We start from the raw sequence: 22,159 nt of genomic DNA on the forward strand, positions 1-22,159 counted from the left end.
CTTTTTAATTCGTCAATAGAACATTGAAGAGAAAAAGAGTTTTGAATTCTTTCCCAGACATCATTATCAGCCATGCTGTTTTTATGGGATTTCTTTTGATGAAGATACGCTACACTGTAGACGTCACGAACTATGAAAATGGCGATGCGTCCGTTACCTTCGCAATCGTCGGCGCAACTGGGCAAACGAATGTGTGGGAGACTACACGAAGGTTCGCGGTTCGCGCGCTTTGATGTCTGTTAAAAAACCGACACAGCTTGGAAAACCACGAATGTAGCGAAAACTTTGCATAATCATTTGCAAATGTCGTCCTACACTTGCGGGTTTGGTATTCGTGCGCATGTGAGTGACCGGTGTTACTGTATTAGGTTTGTTTTGTATCAAAGAGTAAATTAAAAGAAAAAACATAGCAAAAGTATTTTAAAGTACATATTAATTATCATTAAGTGTATAATCTATGACAATACTCGTATAGCAATGCCGAGTGAATACCCACATTTTTAATAGAATTAAATATTTTGTTTGCTATATACCTGCATAATATAAAATATGTACATCCTGATTATGTATGTATACTAGTTTTAATTTTTCTATATTCTAGAATTCCTAGTTTTTGCGTACGAATAGTCTACCTGAATCATTAAAAATAATTAAATACATTCAGATTTCAAAACGTAACCAAAATGGCGAAACTGTTCGTTCTTGTCATTTTGCTGTGATGCTTGTTCGCTGATCAAAACTATTTTATTATTAGTAATATAAAAAATGGCTGACACCGGGTTACGTAGTATGAATTTCGCTGCATTAAAGCGGGCAGATCCATATGCTCGTGAAATTGTCGATAGTGCTACCCACGTTGCCCTTTACACATTTGAAGAGAACGAATGGGAGAAAACCAACATTGAGGGTGCTTTGTTTGTGTACAGTAGAAATGGTGAACCATACCACAGTTTAGTGATTATGAACAGGCTGAACACTAACAACCTAATAGAACCAGTGTCTAAAGGAATTGAACTACAGTTAAAGGAGCCGTTTTTACTATATCGTAACGCCAAGTGCCGCATTTACGGTATATGGTTTTATGATAAGGACGAGTGCGTGCGAGTGGCCACGAAGTTGAACACATTAGTGAAAGAATCCATAAAACAGTCGCAAGGCGAAACCATGCCACAGAATTCAGTTTACAATTCGTCTACAACTTCAACTCAATCTATAGATATCTTCAGCATGTTGAGTAAAGCACAAGACGATTTCAATTCTAATAAAGGTGTTGCTGGAAACAAATCCGAATCGACGCCGGCCAAAGCGCCTGACATGACGTCGCAAAGTGTAATGGATTTCTTTGCAAAGGCTGGGAGTGGAGCATCGGCTCAAATGCCTGCAGTGTCTTCATTGCCCTCACCAGGGATATTCGGTCCGCGTGCCACTGATTCCAGAGAAGTACCACAGCTTTTACAGAGGCTCATGAGTAACCCTGCACATTCAGTAGAACATATTGAGAAGCAACAGCGATCTGTTACTCCTCAAGAAGGGCAAAGCGCAAATGGTAATTCTACACTAGACTCTGGTATCAAACCAAATTGTATGTTCTCATTAAAGTCAACTCCTTTGGAGAAGCAAAATCAAAGGATACCAGGATTGAAAAAAGCTCTGGATAGTAGTGATGCTAATGGAATAGTCACCATGGAGAATGAACTCAATTTGATGCACTTATCTTCTCCCAAGACAACATCGCCATTAGCTGCATACTTGAATCAGTCTCAAGACATAGGACACACGGTAAGTTCTTATTATGGTAGCAACGTGGAGGATGTTGGACATTCTTATCCTAAGATTGACTCTGTAACTACTCAGCAGAAACCGGCGCTGATGCCCCCCACAATGTTCACTGCAAGTTCAGGTGGTGATGTCCAGCCATCACCGCAGCCACTCACCAGGAATCAACTCCTTCAGGCCTTTAATTACTTACTCAAACATGATGCAGATTTTGTGAACAAACTTCACGAAGCCTATGTCAAATCGTTTTCAGAAAAAGCATTTTCTGTGTCATAAGATAATCTTTTATGACTGTGGCTGATGTTGCCAGCCATTATTATGATGTACAGTTGTAATATGAAGCATAATCTCTTTAAAAATGTTGTGTAGAACTTGTTGTTTTTTAGTGACTTACCATTTGGACAGAGTATTTTAAATAAGTTTAAAAATATGCAAACCAGTTGTCACTTAATTTTATATAGTGGATGAATTTTAGTGACTCCAGATGAGTGATATTCAGTCAGGTTTTTAATGACACAGATGTTTGTGATATTTTTAGTTACAAGCTAATTGGCTTCAGCTTGATGTTCTGTAAAATCAAACTCATCCAACATCCAGTTACTGTTCTTACACATCCATCATACTTTTAATGTTCTTCTTATCACAAAAAACGGACAATACATAACAAAGTATACACTTTTCTAAAATATATTAAATCTCGTAGAGATATCCAGCTTTACGTGTTGTTGCAATTGAAATTTTCAAAATATAAGAGACTTGCCAAGCTGCAACATTACTTGATAGGTGTTTTTATGGACTGTAAAAAATATTTTCTATTCGTTTATAAAATATGCCTTATGTTACATATAGGAATCAGTTTACTATATTTCTGTTTAAGTAATGTTTTTCAAATCATATTATACTCATTTAAAAAATTTAATGATGTAAAAAATTGAATTTCCACGCATCTAACTCTTACGGTATGCTTGAAAAGAATTTAATTTAAATAAAACGAAAGACTTGAGTACAGATTAGAAAACTAAATATATGTAAAAATAAAGATTTGTTGCAATATACTTAATTTTTATAAACTTATTTAGTTTTAGTGTAATAAAGATCCTGAGACCTTTTTTCATAAGACCAAATATTTACTACAAGTTGAGTACATCCTTTCTTTATTCAAAAACAATAATTAATAAAAAAATGCCTAGTTTCTATATGAGTAAGCTCAAAGTGTCAGTGCAAAACATATGGCATGGCACTGGAAAACCAAGTTACATTTGCAAGCTAAGCAAATGTTAAACTATATAAACTCAATGAAACAAGTTAAGTAGAATGCTAAAATTTATTTGAGTTTGTTCTAAAGAAAGAACATTAATGAATTTCAACAAAACAATATTATTGAACAAATGACATGTTTGCTTTGAATTTGTTTCTGGGTGGTATCTTGATTTTTGATAACTCTTGAAGTTAAAGATTATTATGATTTCAAAACAGATTTCGTACAAGAATGTTTTTAGTGACTTTCATGTCTTTGTTCTTGCATAGTAATCTTATAACTAAAATCCCAATAAGTTAGTAATTAAGACACAGGTGGATGTATTTTTTTTGTTTTTCACCATCCACAAATCTACAACTGTGCACCTTTCTTGGGCTTGCAGTGGATAATTTTCACATCTGCCATTTCTGATAGTCAATGAATCAGCAACTTGATGTTGCCTGTGACCTTGGCGTATTGCTCTTGCCTCTGGACAAGAATTGTCATCTCAACAGACTTATATGCTTTGGTGAACTAAAATAATCCGACGTACTGATAAGTGTTGCTTTTATTTTATAAACCAAGAAGCTATTTTAATTAATTCTACTACACATTACTCCGTTTTTTAATTTAGTTAACATAGCTTTGTTTATGTTTGGATTAGCTGATCTAATTTTAGTCAAAACCTCCATATGAAGTTGAAAATACTTCAAATTATATTGTAATACTGACCTCGGCAAATTTGAAGCAAACATGTATCTTACTATACATTTATATACTTCAAATTTCAATTTTCAAACATATCTTATAATTTCAAATATTTTTTAGATTCATTTAATTATTATTTAGGTTCTATCTTGTTATTTTAAAAGATCGACTTAAATAATTTGGATTCAACATTTAAAAAGCATGTATTTAATATAAGAATACGTCCATATTCACAAGACTCATAAGATGGCCTACAAAACTATATTTTGTGATCTGTATCATGCATCAGAACAGAATGCATTGTTTTTTGAAAAGCAGAAAAAAAGATATTCGATATTAAGGTTTTTGTTATAGCAGAATTTAGTGATAAAACCTGTAGGTACCTAACTTTTCAAATTAGTGTGTTGAGGGAATTTCAAAATATAAAATCTTCCCATTTACAATTTTTTTTTTAAAGAACCCGATGTAGTTATTTTGTAACAATTTCCCTTTATTAATTCGTGTAAAAAAATCAATTGTCCGATTCTGTTAAAAACCCATTTGAAAATGTTAGTAGTGTTCAATTTGACATATTCAAACTAGAAAGATGTTATCAAAATCGTTCAAAATTAAAGGGTTCACTGAGATTGAAGTTTTCTTTCATTTAACATTGGTGTTGGTGGTAGGGTGGCCTTTTTCCAAGCTTATATTTGTGTAAAATGGGCCCCAGCGTTCTTTGAGTATTATTCTAAAATACTGTGATAAACAAAGTGCATTTATTGATGTTAGGATGTATTGTGAGTACCTACATAGATGTCAACCATCTTTGTAAAGAGAAACATTTTCGGTAGGCAGGTTCGGCTTGGCTCTGCCCGTGGCATTGTTGAAGTCCATGGGCGACGGTAACCACTCACCATCAGGTGGGCCGTATGCTAGTCTGCCTACAAGGACAATAAAAAAATTTAAAAAAACAAAATGTGTGCAATTCACACGTGGTAGAAGTGAAACCTTCCAAAATTAAAATACAACTATCCTAAACGTCTTAAGTATATGTAAAATTTTGTCATTAGTAAATAATTGTAAGGTAGCGCCCTCTGTGAATTGATATTTTAATTTCACGTATAATCCTAAATTAAAATTCACTACGTTAGTATTAAAAAATCTCACAGATGGCGCTGTATTAAATAGTATGTATATTTCTGTCTCATTCTTTGCTGGCTTCATCCTACACATTTTTGTATTTGTGTCTCTTACCTGTCGTTTTTTCCGTTGCATCCGGTTTGAAATCACAACGATTCTAAAGAAGTTTTCACTTCAAAAATATTATTGGAAGATTCATCGAAATAGCGCTAGTGTAGGAAGTGGAAAATACTTAGTTTTTTTTAATTTTTTTTATTGCTTAGATGGATGGACGAGCTCACAGCCCACCTGGTATTAAGTGGTTACTGGAGCCCATAGACATCTACAACGTAAATGCGCCACCCACCTCGAGATATAAGTTCTAAGGTCTCAGTATAGTTACAACGGCTACCCCACCCTTCGAACCGAAACGCATTACTGCTTCACGGCGGAAATAGGCGGGGTGGTGGTACCTACCCGTGCGGACTCCCAAGAGGTCCTACCACCAGTGATTACGCAAATTATAATTTTGCGGGTTTGGTTTTTATTACACGATGTTATTCCTTCACCGTGGAAGTCAATCGTGAACATTTGTTGAGTACGTATTTCATTAGAAAAATTGGTACCCGCCTGCGGGATTCGAACACCGGTGCATCGCTACATACGAATGCACCGGACGTCTTATCCTTTAGGCCACGACGACTTCCGACGAGACGAAATAGTGGAACATAGCAGTTTTAAAACAGAGTGAGTGTGCTGGATTGAAGTGAATTGTGGTATTAAGGCGCTGTTTTTTTGGAAACTGATCCGTTAACTGTGCTTTAAGGTACCACAAACACCGGTCACCGTCTTCGTCGAACCCGTCGCTTGCGACGAAGGGCTCGACGAGCGAATTAAACCATAGACACAGCCCACTGAGCTTACTCGCCGGATCTTCCCAGTGGGTCGGGTTCCGATCCGGTGGTAGATTCTGCGAACCACTGCTCTTGCTAGAGTCAGTGTTAGCATCACTCCGGTTTGAGCCCCATGAGCTCACCTACTAGTTAAGATTACGCTAAAATAGCCTCTCAAGGCTATCAGCTTAGGTAGGAAAAATATTTTTTTGGAAACCTTCCATTTGCTATTACGGCGCCGCCTTAATTGGCCCCCTTTCAGCGGACACTTTTCAGTACACTAAGATCGTACTCCTTAGTTCTATTCTCCATGATTTATGCTTTTTTAAACTAACGCCTCTACACAAATAAAATAATTAAATTCCGTTCCGTCGTTTGAAAAAGGCACGCCAAGGCCTAAAAATGTTACATTTCAATAGACTACTTACCTATTTTGAAAGCAAAGCATTCATTGAAAGCGTTCTGATTAACGGTGTCAAAGAAGTTAAACAATACGTTTGAGACTACGATCCTAAGTAAAGTCGTTAAGTGCTTCATAAAAATTTAAGCGTAAGATCAATCAACCTCGTTTGAAATAAATAACAAAGATAAATAGAAAAGTCGCTATTCAATATGTACCTACTATTCATATTAAGTTCGCATGCACTGTCGTCGTGGCCTAATGCGGGATTTACATTACGAAATTAGTGTCATGCATGTTGAGCTCAGTTTCACGAAAGTAGTTTCGATATATGCGAAAGTAAATTCGTTAAAAAATTAGTGTTGCAAAATCCACAGTATCGCAGTAACGATGGCGCCTTCAGCATCAAAGCTATAATTAACTATATTCAATGTAGCTAAAGAACTGCTTAAATACCTATAAACTTAAAAAAAGACTCAAGAAAAAAAAGACGTTGCTAGATTCGAGGATGGTCAACAAGAAGGCATTTAGGTGCAATGAAGTTAGTCTCTGAATTAGCAGATGAAGATCCTGAGGGTTATAAAAACTATTTTCGAATGAGTGAAGATAATTTTGATTTTTTTACTGTAGGTGTTTTGGGTCCCAGAGACACCCTTGTCGCCGATATTCATTAATAAGATCTATATCGTTGGTTTGCCATTTTCAACGCTTGAAGCGAGTCCGAACTAACAACACGCACGTTCGCATAGCGCAGGCCCTTTCGCGATATTAGTTTCACGTCGCGTCTACACTATGAAATTAGTTGCATGACACTAATTTCACCAAAAAATCACGCAGGGCACGAAACTAATTTGCATGCATGAAATTAATGCATGCATTACGAAAGTATTAAATTACACGTGAAACTGTTGGTAAAACTAATTCGCCTTAAAGGATAAGACGTTCGGTGCATTCGTATAGGCGATGCAACGGTGTTCGAATCCTGCAGGCGGGTACAAATTTTTGTAATGAAATACGTACTTAACAATTGTTCACGATTGACTTCCACGGTGAAGGAATATCATCGTGTAATAAAAATCAAACCCGCAAAGTTATAATTTGCGTAATTACTGGTGGTAGGACCTCTTGTGAGTCCGCACGGGTACCTACCCACAAGGTGGTGACCCTGTCTATTTCTACCAAGCAGTAATGCGTTTCGGCTTGAAGGGTGGGGCAGCCGTTGTAACTATACTGAAACCTTAGAACTTATATCTCAAGGTGGGTTGCGTATTTACGTTGTAGATGTTTATGGCCTCCACCTCCAGTAACCACTTAACAACCAGGAGGGCTATGAGCTCGTGCACCCATCTAAGCAATATAGAAAAACTAACGTACCAGTTTCGTACGTCATAAGAACACAATCCTAATTCAACCATGACAAAAGGTCACGTCCCGTCCGAAAGTCCTTTCTGCAGCAGGTGAGAAATGAAGATATTTTGTTAAGAGGTGGAGGGAATTTATTTGTAAAACTTCGAATAAAAGACTCGATGGATTATTTTCTATACCAGGATTACAGTTTAGTAAAACTATCAATGCTTGAAAAGCAGAATAAGAAGCAGCTGTTTTGAGAAACCGAACGTTAATTTAAAAAAAAAACACGTGTGCAATTCACACGTGGTTTCTACCACGTGTGAATTTCACTTCTGTGAAACCTTCCAAAATTAAAATACAATTATCCTAAACGTCTTAAGTATATGTAAAATTTTGTCATTAGTAAATAATTGTAAGGTAGCGCCCTCTGTGAATTGATATTTTAATTTCACGTATAATCCTAAATTAAAATTCATACAAGAGCTTTCATACACACGTTAGTATTAAAAAATCTCACAGATGGCGCTGTATTAAATAGTATGTATATTTCTGTCTCATTCTTTGCTGGCTTCATCCTACATATTTTTGTATTTGTGTCTCTTACCTGTCGTTTTTTCCGTTGCATCCGGTTTGAAATCACAACGATTCTAAAGAAGTTTTCACTTGAAAATAAAAAAAAAAATTTATTAGTTTAAAAACTATTTATTTTATGTAACCTCATTTTAATATTACAAACTGTGGCAATATTGTGAAACAAATACTGTTTTATTTTTCGAAAACTGGCAAATCACATTCACAAAAAAAAAACACGGTCAATACATACGGAAATCACAATAAATTGAAAATAATGTAGGCATGTTGATTACATTAATGAGACTTGTTTTACAATTGAGCTTTGCACCTTTCAATGTTAGTATAATGCTAAAATCGATTGATACGAAATTTTATCTACATTTTAGGAGTGGATATAAATCAAATCTTCATTTGAGTCGACTATTATCAAAGCCGGCAATCTGACTTTTGGAAAATTATTGGTAAATCAGAAAAACTAATTATTGACTTTATATTCCATTGGCAGTCACAAAACTCTTCGGAACGACATCTTAGATAAATAACAGGTTAACTATTAACCTTAATTTAATGCAGGTTTTGAACCGTATTCTTTGAAGGAGACGATTATATTCAAATCAATCTGAATTGACATATCAATAAAAATTTTTTGTCCAAATGCACAGATTGCCACCTTTGATAATAGACGACTCATTTAAGTGATTCTATCTTCAAGAGACAATAATAAATTCACCTCATCGCTTATCGCATTTAATAAACTTAAATTTTTCTATTTAACACTAGTTAATGTTAGTTAAATTCAGTTCCGCCAGAGTTGTATCCACTGGTCACGAGAATCGATCTGCTATTGAATTAAAAAAAAACATTTTTTCGCTGCGTATAAGTCAGTCCATTGTAAACCTTTGAAACTGAAATATTTTTAATGGTTTTACGTACACTTCCGTTTTCATCATTTGCACATTAAGAGGATAATTAAATAATGCATAACCATAACCTATTTACTTAATTTGAAGTTTAATTTCACATTACAAACACTCGTGCTTTTAAAAATTTGAAGCGGTTCTTACCACGTTCTTTTACTTTCAAATACATTCAAATTTGTTTGAAAAGAGGAAATCACAATTTAAAAGCCGATTTGACATAATTAAATATGTAGTTTAATAATCGACGAATTCAGCACATCTTTCTGGAAGTCTGATGAAATATTGTTAGCAGTGTTGCAGTTGCTCGACGCGTGAGTATGTGATGGCTTTACATTTACATTAAAGAATTTGTTTAGGCAATGTGCTTAAAGATTAACTACCTTCAGGGGTTACTTTGTGTTCGGATATTCTAAATTGTACCTATGTATTAAACACTTATTATTATTTTAATTCGGATACAGAACTATTAGCAATAGATAGATATTAAAATACTTCTAATTGTACAGAAAAAAGGGACCAAAAAGAATTCGTTCTACAAAAAAATCAACACTTCGATTTAACGTATACATAATAATTATTTATTTAATAATTATATTATATGTATATTTAATTTAGAAGTCTAAATCGTTTTTATTTTTAGCTTGGCTGAACCTAACTTCATTGCGTGTGACGTCATTTGGGGCTAAAATAAGCAAGCTAACCACAGGTCATACTAATTAATATCCAAAAATTATTAGCTACTAGTACGGCAGTCCGCTGTTGTTGGTTTTTAACTTGAGATGAAAAATTAGGCTGCATTTTGTGATTAAATATATATATATATTTTTATTTATTAAAATTTTTTATATATATATCGTTAATATCGGTAACATAGCCAACAGTGATTCGTTCTTTATAACGACATGTATATTTTTAGTGTACGGTTGCCTGTTGCAATCGTAGCAGTTCCGTGATAGAAGAATTTTCGGCGGGGATTGCGTGGGGTAGGTCTCTCACACACAGTGTCGGTAGGTATGTAGTATTTGCGTAGCGCATGAGACATTGATATCATAATTCAATAGAAGAGTGCGTTCTGTTGCAATTAAAATTATTGCAACTTTTGTACCTATTTTCCTAAAACTACTTTATGTTTAGTTATTTTTTCACACAGAAAAAAACTTTTGTTTCGAATATTCACGATTATCTGAGTTAGTAATGTATATTTCTAAAAATTCTTACTCGATGATACGTGCTGATTTCTTGACAAGATTGAGAACCACCGATAATTGTAATTGTATTTATAACAATTATTTTAGCTATCATGAATGACATGAATCATCGATCAGTCTACGGACTATAACCAGCCGAACTGATGCAATATAACGATAGATTTGTATGCTAACTGAAATTTAGCTTATGGATCAAAAGAACATTCGCTTATTGTCAAAGTTTGCAAACGAATTCATTTGCAATAATAACGAACCAATAATACTTTTTTTAACTTCTTGCGAACAATATTATCTAGGTGGTGATAATTATTGCGGTTATCGCAGATTGCGGTCGTAACCACTTATCCAGTTTAATCTTCTTTTTATTTTGGTAATTTAATAATTACTAAATATTTCCAACATTATGTATTCGTGGTATCATGAATAAAAACGCGAGATTAATTCAAAGTCTTACGTCACAAGATACATTTTTACGTTAACAAGTCTCAAGTAAAATTTCTATATTATGTTTATGAGAAGTTTTTATTGAAGCGTCTTTTGTACAGCATTGATTGCTTTGTAAATACCTGCACTGCTGCACTCAAATAGAGATCTTGGATGATTAAATATCTATTGTACAAAATTCTAGATACTAATATTGCTAGATACACTCTTAGAAAAAGTTTATTTATTTATTTTATAATTAAAAATAAGGTTTAATACATAATACATCAATGAAAAAAAAAACAAATCAAGACATTTTGTTACCTTCATTGACAATTCAAAATTTACTCAATAGCATGTACTGCTAATTGTAGACTGCAAAATATATTATAATTGACACTAGATGCTGTCAATGTCATTTTGGTATTTGTCAAACGGGAGATGCGAAATGTTTGATAGCATTGTAGCTTTGTTAAATGTAGGGTAGAAGTAAGGACCACCATCTGTTTTTTAAAAAGTGTACGCTGAAAAGGGCCCAATCAAGGTGGCGCTATAGTAGCAAGTGGAAAGATTTAAAAAAACAGCGTCATAAAGTATCACACTTTACTCTGTTTAGAATTTGCTATATTCTTATCATTTGCACTTCCTACAGTAGAGCTATCTCGAAGTCTTCCCACGTCTTCTAACGTTATTATCAGGTAAACACTTTTTCAACATATCCCCTATAAGAGTTGGTGCTCCTTAGCTCTACCCTCCTTATTTTAATGCAACGATATGTTTTTAAATTATTGTAATTAAGGCAAATAAATAAGGGTTGTTGAATACTTAAGGTTTTCAAATTTGAAAAGGTTATTTGGTAATTGGTTCGTAATTGCGAATATGCAAATGTTCTTGGTACATCCACCAAATACTGGCCCAAACGAATTAGCTTGCCTCTGATTGCTCAAGGTGACAGGTTTAGATCATTGGTATTACTATTGAAACACCGCAAATGCTGCCATCATCATTTTTTAATCACTAAATGTATAAGCGCTGTATGTAGCAGAGGCACAAGATCGTAACCACGTTATCAAAATTTATGAAGACTAATTAAATATCTAAGTTTTCAGATATCTTTCACAGCATTCAACAATGTACAGGGTGGCCCATAAGTCCTTTGAAAAGTAAAATTTGAATAAAACGAACAGGGCGCGCGTGAGCGGTGCAGGGGAAGCGGGGGGAGTAACTTCGGTTTCTGGGAATTTAGTCGCGATGGAGCGTTTTACCGGAGCGGACCGTGCGTTTTGTGTGCGCGAGTTTTATAAAAACGACAATTCGGCAACCGTTGCGCGGCGTAAATTTCGAGAACACAAAGGTTTACACAACTTTGACGACACTCCAACTCTTCAAACGATTAAGAACTGGGTTGCTAAGTTCGAGGAGACCGGTTCGACGTTAGATAAACCGCGGTTGGGTCGCCCAAGGACGTCACGTACGGAACAAAACATAGACACAGTGACACAGTCTATTCGCGAAAATCCGACACAGTCAACTCGTAAGCGTGCCAGAGCATTAAACGTATCCAGGACATCGTTACAACGGATTTTGAAGAAAGATTTACATATGCACCCTTACAAAATTCAGTTGGTTCAAGAATTAAAGGAAACTGACGGTATTCAAAGACAAAATTATGCGAATGAAATGTTGAATCGGTTTACTTCCTTCAATAACATAATGTTCTCTGACGAGGCTCATTTCCATCATAACGGGCATGTTAGTAAACAAAATTGCCGCTATTGGAGCCCCATCAATCCAAAACTTAAGCATCAGAAGCCCTTACATAGTCCGAAAGTGACTGTTTGGGCCGCTATGTCAGTCCATGGTATCCTAGGGCCGTACTTCTTTGAGGATGGCAGAGGGCGCGCAGTTACTGTTACGTCGGAGCGATATGTGGCTATGATCGAAGAGTTTTTCATACCAGAATTGCAAAACTTTTCAGGCTTTAATGCCAGGACGTGGTTTCAACAGGATGGGGCCACTTCTCACACCTCTAACACTGCTATGCCCGTTATCCGTCAACTTTTTCCTGGCAAAGTTATCTCTAAGAGAGGAGACATTTCCTGGCCTCCACCTAGTCCAGATTTGACCCCGATGGATTTTTTTTTGTGGGGCTACCTTAAGGCTAAAGTATACGACACAAACCCGCGGTCAATTGAGGCCCTAAAAGAAAACATCCGCAGAGAAATGACAAGCATTTCAGCAGTGACGTGCCGCGCAGTCATCGACAATTTTAGACGTCGTTTGCAAGAGTGCCGTGATCGCAACGGATTACATTTAGGAGATGTTATTTTCAAAAAATAATTCCCGTTTTTTAAGCTTTTTATGTAAATAAAAATTTAATTCATAATGTAATTAGTTTTATTATAATAAATTTTTTTTCATATCAAAGGACTTATGGGCCACCCTGTATATAGTTCTTAGAAAAAAGTGACTCAAGAATGTTCACAGAGCAATTTTATTGGGATTGTTTTCACCGATCACCTTCAAACGGAAAGTACCGCGTCTTTTCTAGCTAGCTTATCGATTCCATAAGTCTGTCCTTTTTCACAAGGGTTAACGCTAGGAGATTGCACATCGACTCGATACCCCGATTCATTTCACGTGAATTTGGAAACAAAGTAAACGCGATTAGCCACATGTGACATCATCAGTCGCGTACTTAGTTCGACTGGATGTGAAAAATGTTCGGCCAGATTGAATGTGGCTAAAGTTTCGACTTTGCAATGAACGAAAGCACTGATGATGACTTTATTAACTTCGGTATTTTACAAAAGTCGATTATTTCTCAATGTGATGGATAAAACCTTAATAGGTATACAGAACCGGTATATCTTCGTTACTTACCGGTTTTTTTTGAGAATGAAAAATAGCCATTGCGAGTTACTTAGGTTCACATACAACGTTGTTGATGAAAATTGGGGTTGCTTCTTCAAAAGATTTATAGTGATTAAGATATTTACAAAGAAAATTTTGACAGATTGTTTCATTTTAAAGGTGCGGCCCCACTGTCAGCGCAATCCAAAATAAATGCACAAAGGAACCTTAAAGTACTTGAAAAAAGAAAACTAAATTAAATTATTCTAACTACTTATATTACAAAAAAAAGAATAATCTAAAAATACAGGTTTTTAACTAGCACAAACGGAACATCCATATTTTTTTTATGATTTTTATTCATAATTTCTTAAGAAAAGTGAAATACATTATAGTTTGAAACACGTATTTTAAAACATTTTGTACTATTAAAGACCATTTTCATAAGTACAAGTTGAAGTGTCGACGTTTAGGCACAGGGATCTCCCATTTTTTTAAAACTAAAAATGAAATAAAAAGGTACTGGTAGTTTTATTGTCATGGTAAACATTTAAGATAGAAATCGGGCTCCATTCAAACTTGCCGTCTAATCACAGACACGAAAACCCGCTCGAAGTGGGGCCCCACCTTTATCTTGACGTTTCACTACTATAGTAGGATATTAATTAAATAAAAACACTAATCGCGTTTCAAAAACGCCCTCCTACGCACGTAGGTAGCACACGTAATATGTAAAAGTATATTCACAAATTTTTTTTTAAACAAAACTTATAAAAAGAGACCTATTTTTTCTTTAAGTATAATAATTATTATCTATATTTTGAAAAGCGTTGAACGTCCTAACGAGTGGGAAATAAATAGACTGCGGCGTGCCGGCGACGCCCTTCATTTGTACAAAAGCCGGAGCGTCCCTGGGAACAATAACATAACGCTATAACATATTGTTATAATTCAATATTTTTTTTAATTAACCAATTGGGGGCAAAGATTGGGAAGTCCAGTGTACTCGTATCGAGCGATGCGACTCTGCGGCTGTTCATATCCCGCGGACACCAGTTCAAAGTCAAATACATGATATGTTTTAGTAATCTTCAATTAATTCTATAATTAATATTTATTTTATATTTGCACACTTTTTATTCAAGTGAGAAAATGCTGGAATGCAAAAAAAATAAATTTAATACCATTATTTATGTACCATGTCTCTGGCAAATAAATCATTTTGAATTGAATTGAATTGAATAACAAACATATTCATATTTTGACTTTCGAGGAGAATTACAAGCTCTTGTACTATCATTGTTTTGCTTATTTCTGCCGCAAAGCAATCCTACGTTCCGGTTTGAAGAATAGAATAGCCATTGTAAAATACAGTTAAAACTTCAACTTCAAGGTGGGGATGGCTCTCTCCTTATGTTTTGGGTTTCAACGACCATTTCATTACAACTGTGATGTGAGTTCGTTCAATCATTTATACTAATAAAAATAAGTCTATAGGCTCCAATCACCACTTAGCATCTTAATAATATTCCACCTACAAAAAGAAAAACGTCTATTTTCTCATTTTTTAAATAGAGAGTAACAAGAATACTTTTTAAATAAATAAATAATGTGTGGAGTGTAACTGTAATACGACATCAGTTTACTTTAAATGTCAATGTAACTGGTCCGCTTTTGTTATTTAAAATTGCCGCATAAATTTCATTCATAACGACCTGACCATAGACGTTTTTTCTCATTAGTACAATAGAATAGGTAAAGGGAACGTAGACCTATACAGCTTAGTCATTTGTAACAAAAGCCAATAATCGTAATTTTCATTTACAATATGTAAAATGGGATAAAATTGTTTAATATGAAATCTCATTGCAAAATGGTCTAAATTTCTTCATCCTTAAGAACTTTTAGTAAGAAACCGAGAAACCGCTTTTAGAATTTATTTATAATATGCTTCCCACACATTGATACTATCACGGACAATAAACAGTAAAAATTAGGCTCTCTTACATCACTTTTATATTTGATACTTATTTAGATTTGTTTTATAAACTACAAATTAAATGACTGATATCTTATTTATGAAAATCTAATTAACACAGTGAACAATATCGGTATTTTAAAAATAATAGTTTAGAACTGATTTGAAATTTAAAGTATTACATTTGTTGCTTATTTATGTGTTTTTTTTTGTTCACCTGCGTCTACTGGAGTTTGTGTGCAGTGTGTGTGTTCACCTGCAGCTACCAGAGTATGTATGCATATGAGGTGTATGGTGTGTCTACACATACTTCTGGCTACTAGAGCCTGTGTGAAAGTGAGTGTGTGCAGTGTGTGTTCATCTGTGGCTATAGGAGCCATGTAGGTGTGGGTTTTTTTTTTGTTGCATTGATGGGTGGACGAGCTCACAGCCAGTGGTTACTGCAGCCCATAGACATCTACAACGTAAATGCGCCACCCACCTTGAGAGAGATAAGTTCTAAGGTCTCAAGTATAGTTACAGCGGCTGCCCCACCCTTCAAGCCGAAACGCATTACTGCTTCACGGCAGAAATAGGCAGGGTGGTGGTACCTACCCGCGCGGACTCACAAGAGGTCCTACCACCAGTAAAAAGGATGTATTCATCTCTATCGGAGCCTGTGTGCAGGTGAGTGTGTGTTCAACTCTACCGGAGCCTGTGTGCAGGTGAGTGTGTGCGGTGTGTGTTCACCTGCGGCTACCAGAGCCTGTGCAGGTGCAGGTTGCGCGAGAGCACGGAGCGCACGTCGTGCGTGAAGCGCAGCGCGTCGAGCACGGGCAGCAGCGACAGCAGGGACACGTCCAGCGGATCGCAGAACCACGATTTTATTGGAATCGCGTTATCTGAAATTAAGCAAAAACTAATATGTTAATTTTTATGGCAGACTAGCTGACCCGGCATACTTCGTAGTGCCTTAACCGATAAATAAAATACTTAAACTTTTGTATAAAATAAACTTAAAACAAACGAAAGGAATCCGCCTGACGGAGGACACATCAAAGGAAAAACAAAATTGTTATTTTTATTAAATTCCGAGCATTTTCATATTTATCTATCTTTTAAACCTTCCCTGGACTTCCATAAATAATTCAAGACCAAAATTAGCCAAATTGGTCCAGCCGTTCTCGAGTTTTAGCGAGACAAACGAACAGCAATTCATTTTTATACATATAGATAAAAGATAAATTGATGGGTGAATAGAACCTATGACATGTTCTTCTTAAAACGAGGCTTATGGGGGAGTGCTTAACGGTATGCAGCGGCTTGACTCTGCCCCTGGCATTCGTGAAGTCCATGGGCAAATGTAACCACTCACCATCAGGTGGGCTGTGAGCTCGTCTGCCTACAAGGGCAATAAAAAAAACCACAATATAACATTCATTGTAAGATGCACAATCTGTCTTGTGGGCGTTTAAATACCAACTATGCCATTATTTGTACAGGAGCCCATTATTGCACTACTTATAATAAGCAAGATATTGATATGGAAATAACATAATCAGGGAATATTAGGTATCTGGTTCACTAGATATGTTACTTCTTTCCTAAAGGACTATTTAAATCTGAAACTGAATTAAATTGTGTTGTCTGTGCTGTGACAGCACTGAAGGACCAATCTTAATCATTCATGTTCAATCGTTCATGGAATACTGTCTCTCTTTTACTCTTAGGCCTATAATCATAAGTGATCCAAAATCATTATGATTCAGTTTATGAAAACTAAACATTTCGCCAATGTGGTGGACTGATGAAATTAAAGCTAGAGTGGGAGGTTTCCTAAATGAGTGCAGTAGTATGACCTCAAGCAGGTAGAGATAGCAAAATATCGTGAGACGCGTTAAGTCTGCCCCCTTTAACACTAAAATATAACGATCAAGACTACTTTTTGTGAAGAGTCACACAATTGAGAAGAAGAAACATTTCAAATCATCAAGAATTTATTTACATGACATTTTATTTGCATCATTTATAACACCATCTAAATATTTGGAATTCGCTTAAATTTATTCTATTTGCATCAATTTATCATACCATCTAAAAGTATGAAATTTATTTATAAACATACACACCCGGGAAATCTCGGTAAGCTCCAGGTGAATTGTCCAGTATGAACACTCTGTTCAGATCGTCACATATTGATGACAGATTTTTAGTATATGACGACCCATGTTCTGCTGTACAGTGTTGCCTAGAAAAAATTTGATTTTCTTAAAAATCACAATTATTAATGATTTCTTCCATTATCTCCATGGTGAACAAAGGTGTTAAGAGAAAACATTATCTACTTATTTTCTTCCTTTGTTATAATAAGTTTATGTGTTTTGTTTCATTCTGTGCACTAAAAATATATAGAGCTAGTTTTTTGGGATGTGTTTCCTGATTTGTTTATTGATTTATTTTTTGCTTTTTTAGATAGACAGACATGAATGAATTTACCATCTTGAAACCTGAGGTCGACGTTATTATAACAGTTGTCCTACCCTTTTCAAACCGTAACTAATTACTTCCTTGTTGCAGAATGGCGGTTAATAACAATTTTGCAAAAAAATCCACAACATTCCTTATCAATTGTTCGGGAAATGGTTTGTAGTTACTTCTTATTCTTTCTTGTTAATGTTAGCAAACATTTTCACTAACAAACTGTTAACTATTGAACGATAGGAGGATCTGATGATGAATAGATGTTTCAGGAATGATTTGGTTCATTTTTTACCTGTAAAAACGTCTCCTCAGGATACCTCGTCCATTATCTAGTTTGTCAGCCACAGCGGCGCCGTAAATCTCCATAGACGCCGTAAACACAACCAACTCATACCACTGTGAAACCTAAAAAGACAAATCAATGTTTTGTTACCACATACATTCAACATCTAGAAGAATTTATCAATAAGATATTGGCAAAAAGTATGAATGTGTTTTATTCAGTTTTTTTGAGCTAATGTAGTTACTTCTTATTCTATCCTACCTACATCATATGAAAGATATATGTAGGTTTCTTTGATTTTGACCCATAAAATAATGGTTTAGATAAAAGTTAGTAATCATTTTATTCTCATTTTGTTCTGTACCAAAAATAATATCAATATAGACTACTTGATATGTGATGTCATACTAGTAAATTGCCATAGCAACCTGTTAGAGACATGCAGCATGAATGCATAGACCACAATCAAATAGTCAAAAAAATCGTTTCATTTTATATTGAAATAAAAAATAGGATATTAATATAATAAAATATATATTAGATATCTTATCAATTTTTACAATTTTGAATTTCCATTTTGTTTTTTTTCCATATTATTGATTTTGTTGGTATTGTTTATTTAATGTTATTTGTTTTTTTTTGTTCATTCTATGATTAAATTTTCCATACACTTTCTATGCGCGGAGTTTTGTTATATGATCATTCAAGGTGACCAGGAACAAGGCATTCAAGAAGACTATTTCAGCATAGTAAGCAAGCTTGTTTTGTTTGTTGATACAGAAAATAGTTATTTTCAACGGGAAAATAATAGTGATAAGAGTAATTTTATTGAGATATACTCAACATTATATATTTGTCATAACTCTTTGAATCACAAACAGAATAATGAGATAAATCATTTATATTATACATACAATGCAAGAGTTGATTGAAGTGACTAAGGAAACCAAATAGATAAGAATGTGCATCCATAAATACTTGATTATTTGTCCGCTATTAAATTTGAATTTTAGGATTGATATTTGCTTTTGTAGTTGTAGATATTTTAAAGTTTTAATGTAATATTGATATACATAAGTTATAGGGGAATGAAGGTATCAGAAAACCTGAATTGTTGATAATATCAATTTTAGACAATCTTTAGATAATATAAATTAGCTGAGTCATGTTCAGCAGTGGACGGCGATAGGCTGAAATAATGATGATGAGTCATGTTTTGTCTATTCATTTTAGTTTTTCTTCTTTTTAATTTTATTGCTAATTTACATACACTGATGACTCTTACTTTTATTAACCCTGGTGTTTTATTAAACATAGTATGTTCGTTACATTAGTACTATTCCATCAGAACAATTTGGGTCTGCAATTTAGATTATTATAGTGGAGCTAATGGCTCAATGAGAGATGTGTTTGCTGCCTATCAACATTCTAAATGGCATCAGTATTTTAAAGATAATAATCTACTTACTATATCCAAAAAGTAGTCTACATGCGGCCTCTTATGAACAAAAAATCTAACTGGATGTTTGTCGATAGTGACTTTCAGGACAAAGTCCGGAGGCGTACCCGGCTTAACAGTGGGCCTGACCATCGCATCATGATGCGAATGGATTAATGTCTCATCTAAATCTAAAACCAGGATTTTTCTTCTAACTAGACCTGGAAAATACAAAAAAAATATTGATTATAAATTTTATTTTAGTACAATTTGTTAATAATTCTTTATTTGATAGAAGGTATATGAGAATACAAAATTTATAATTTACACACTATACACAATATATACTTTTTATTACTATTGTGTAGCTAAGACAAACACAATCACTTATCGCAGTAAACTATTCCTATTAGACATAGGTGTGTTTCAGAAGGGGTTTTGTGAATCATTTTTTGTATAAAACATGAATTAACATAGATTTAAAACATGATTTAGACAGCACCATTGTTTACTCATTTCCTGAAGGAGTTTAATTTTCCACTAACTGAATTATGGGACTGCTGGTATTGCCTTAAGGCCGACACATTCACCTTAGGATGTTTATGTGTTCTGGTAAACATTTACACAAGATGGCCTGTAAAATCACACTACAAAATAAAGAAAACAATTAAGCACATCTTAATTGAATTGCATAAATAATATCAAAAGTAAGGAGACTTTTCATTCAGAACCCAAAGTTTTGCTGCAATGAAGAGCATTTGTCAATTTCATATGGATATTAGGATATTTTTCATTCTTTACAAAAATTTATCTGTCAATATTTTTTTCTTAAGCGGTCACTATTGCTTATGTTTTCAGATACAGAAATCTTAATTTATTTCTATGTCAATGAGTATATATGAGTACTCAGTCAGCTAGTTGAAACCCGGTGATGCTTGTTTGCTCATAGACATCAGAAATGCTAGTAAACCTAGTAAGGCATGGCACACATTGAACGGGTTCTTGTGACGATTTACACTTTGAATGAGTTCTCAGTATGGGCACTGTCAGGAGATTTTAGCAACTATTAAAAGTAAAAAACGTGGTAAGCCCTGTTAAATAATAGTGTGTAATGTGGTTTTACAAAAAGCTGTGAAAGATTAAAACCGATTCCTAAGCTTCATTGATATTTATTTTGACATTTGTTGCATACTTGATTGTGTAATTCAATAATCTAGTATGAATATTGCAGAAACAATTACCAATATTAATATTGCAAATTATAGAACTTTCAAATTGTCAAGTAAGCTCTGTATTCAAGTAATGTACATTTTCGTATCAATAAAGGAGAAATTTGTAGATTGTTTTTAACCAATCTTATATTATACCTAAAACGTTGACATGTTTACTTATAAAATATTAATAAAACATATGTTGAATGATACATTCTCAAGATATCTACTCAATGTTCACTGATAAATACTATCATAATACGCAAATAAATTAAGATAATTTTTAGTGATAAATACTCACTCAGCCTGTGTCTAGATACTGGGGAAAGTGGGTAGATTTCATACTTCACTGATTGGTATTGTGCCAACTGAAATATTCAAATAACACGTGAGATTTATAATCTTCATGAAAACCAACAAAATGCTATGTCATCTCCGCTTCTCGGAACACTTCAAACATAATATTTACCGCACGATATTGCTTCTTAAACATATAACAAATACAACTCCATACTTTTGATGCTACTAGCATGAACGCGCGAAGGCCCATTTGCAACCTTTTCAGCATTGGAATTGTTTAAAAAGAGATCACTAACACACAAATATCCTTATTTTTAAACAATTTCTGTCGAGACGATTTCATTGACGGCGTAATTTAATATTAATACCGAGATATCAATTGCCGAAAACATCTACCCCGCCATGACATAATCGACCCAATTTAGTTGCCATAAACAAAATAAAGTTCGCTTTCTACAGATTGTCAATATTGTCAATGGAGGTAGTGACGTGTTGGAGAGTGTTAAGATGAAAACCGGTTATTTTGTTAAATTTTGACATTGAACAGATGGTGGCATTATCAACGAGAAAAGTCCTAAACGATAGGTTACCAGTGTGCTCACTTAAAGTGTTACGTCAATGTCAGAGTACAATTATAATTTTTTTCTAAGAAATAGGTACTTTATACGTCCTGACCAACAACTTTCAAGTTGAAGGCATAACATCATGTAATATAAATTTAACTCGCAAATCTTTTTAGACAGACTAGAGACAGAGCGTAGGTACTGTAAGTCCACATGGGTAGGTACTCTCCTCTGTCTATTTCTGCCCCGAAATAGTCATGAGATCCGTTTCACAATACGATAGCCGCTGGACGATACAGTTGAGATTTCGTCTTCATATCTCAAGATGGCTAACGGCATTGATATTTTGACGGTTGTGGATTCCGGTAACTACTTAATACCAGTTGAGGCGGTAGTGTCTTTTATCCAAAAATGAAATAAATCCATCAACGCTTTATTGTGACTATCATTATCCGAATAATTAAGAAAACCCATTTTTTTTTAAGTG

The 22,159-nt window shown here is 34.5% G+C and overlaps 2 protein-coding genes across 4 annotated transcripts; one reads left to right on the forward strand and one right to left on the reverse strand.

Moving 5' to 3' along the window:
- Positions 1–302: 302 nt before the first annotated feature.
- On the forward strand, positions 303–4,352 carry DCP1 (decapping mRNA 1). Of its 2 annotated transcripts, none has more exons than XM_089729401.1 (2): positions 303–1,779; positions 1,855–4,352. In XM_089729401.1, the coding sequence occupies exons 1-2, from the start codon at positions 766–768 to the stop codon at positions 2,050–2,052; spliced, it is 1,212 nt and encodes a 403-aa protein (XP_089585527.1). In that variant the 5' UTR covers positions 303–765; the 3' UTR covers positions 2,053–4,352. The 2 variants fall into 2 exon arrangements, with proteins under 2 accessions (XP_089585527.1, XP_089585528.1); XM_089729402.1 differs by having other exon boundaries at positions 459–1,779; positions 1,858–4,352.
- Positions 4,353–13,700: 9,348 nt separating this feature from the next.
- On the reverse strand, positions 13,701–21,755 carry Dd (CTD nuclear envelope phosphatase 1-like protein dullard). 2 transcript variants are annotated; one of them, XM_028176905.2, is made up of 7 exons: positions 21,279–21,755; positions 21,111–21,177; positions 19,629–19,819; positions 18,170–18,282; positions 17,526–17,644; positions 16,157–16,298; positions 13,701–14,350 (listed from the first exon to the last, which is right to left on the reverse strand). In XM_028176905.2, the coding sequence occupies exons 1-7, from the start codon at positions 21,375–21,377 to the stop codon at positions 14,233–14,235; spliced, it is 849 nt and encodes a 282-aa protein (XP_028032706.2). In that variant the 5' UTR covers positions 21,378–21,755; the 3' UTR covers positions 13,701–14,232. The 2 variants fall into 2 exon arrangements, with proteins under 2 accessions (XP_028032706.2, XP_028032707.1); XM_028176906.2 differs by having other exon boundaries at positions 16,147–16,298.
- Between the last annotated feature and the right edge of the window lie 404 nt (positions 21,756–22,159).

Source organism: Bombyx mandarina, chromosome 08, assembly GCF_030267445.1.
Source record: "Bombyx mandarina strain Sakado chromosome 08, ASM3026744v2".
NCBI classification, from domain to species: domain Eukaryota; kingdom Metazoa; phylum Arthropoda; class Insecta; order Lepidoptera; family Bombycidae; genus Bombyx; species Bombyx mandarina.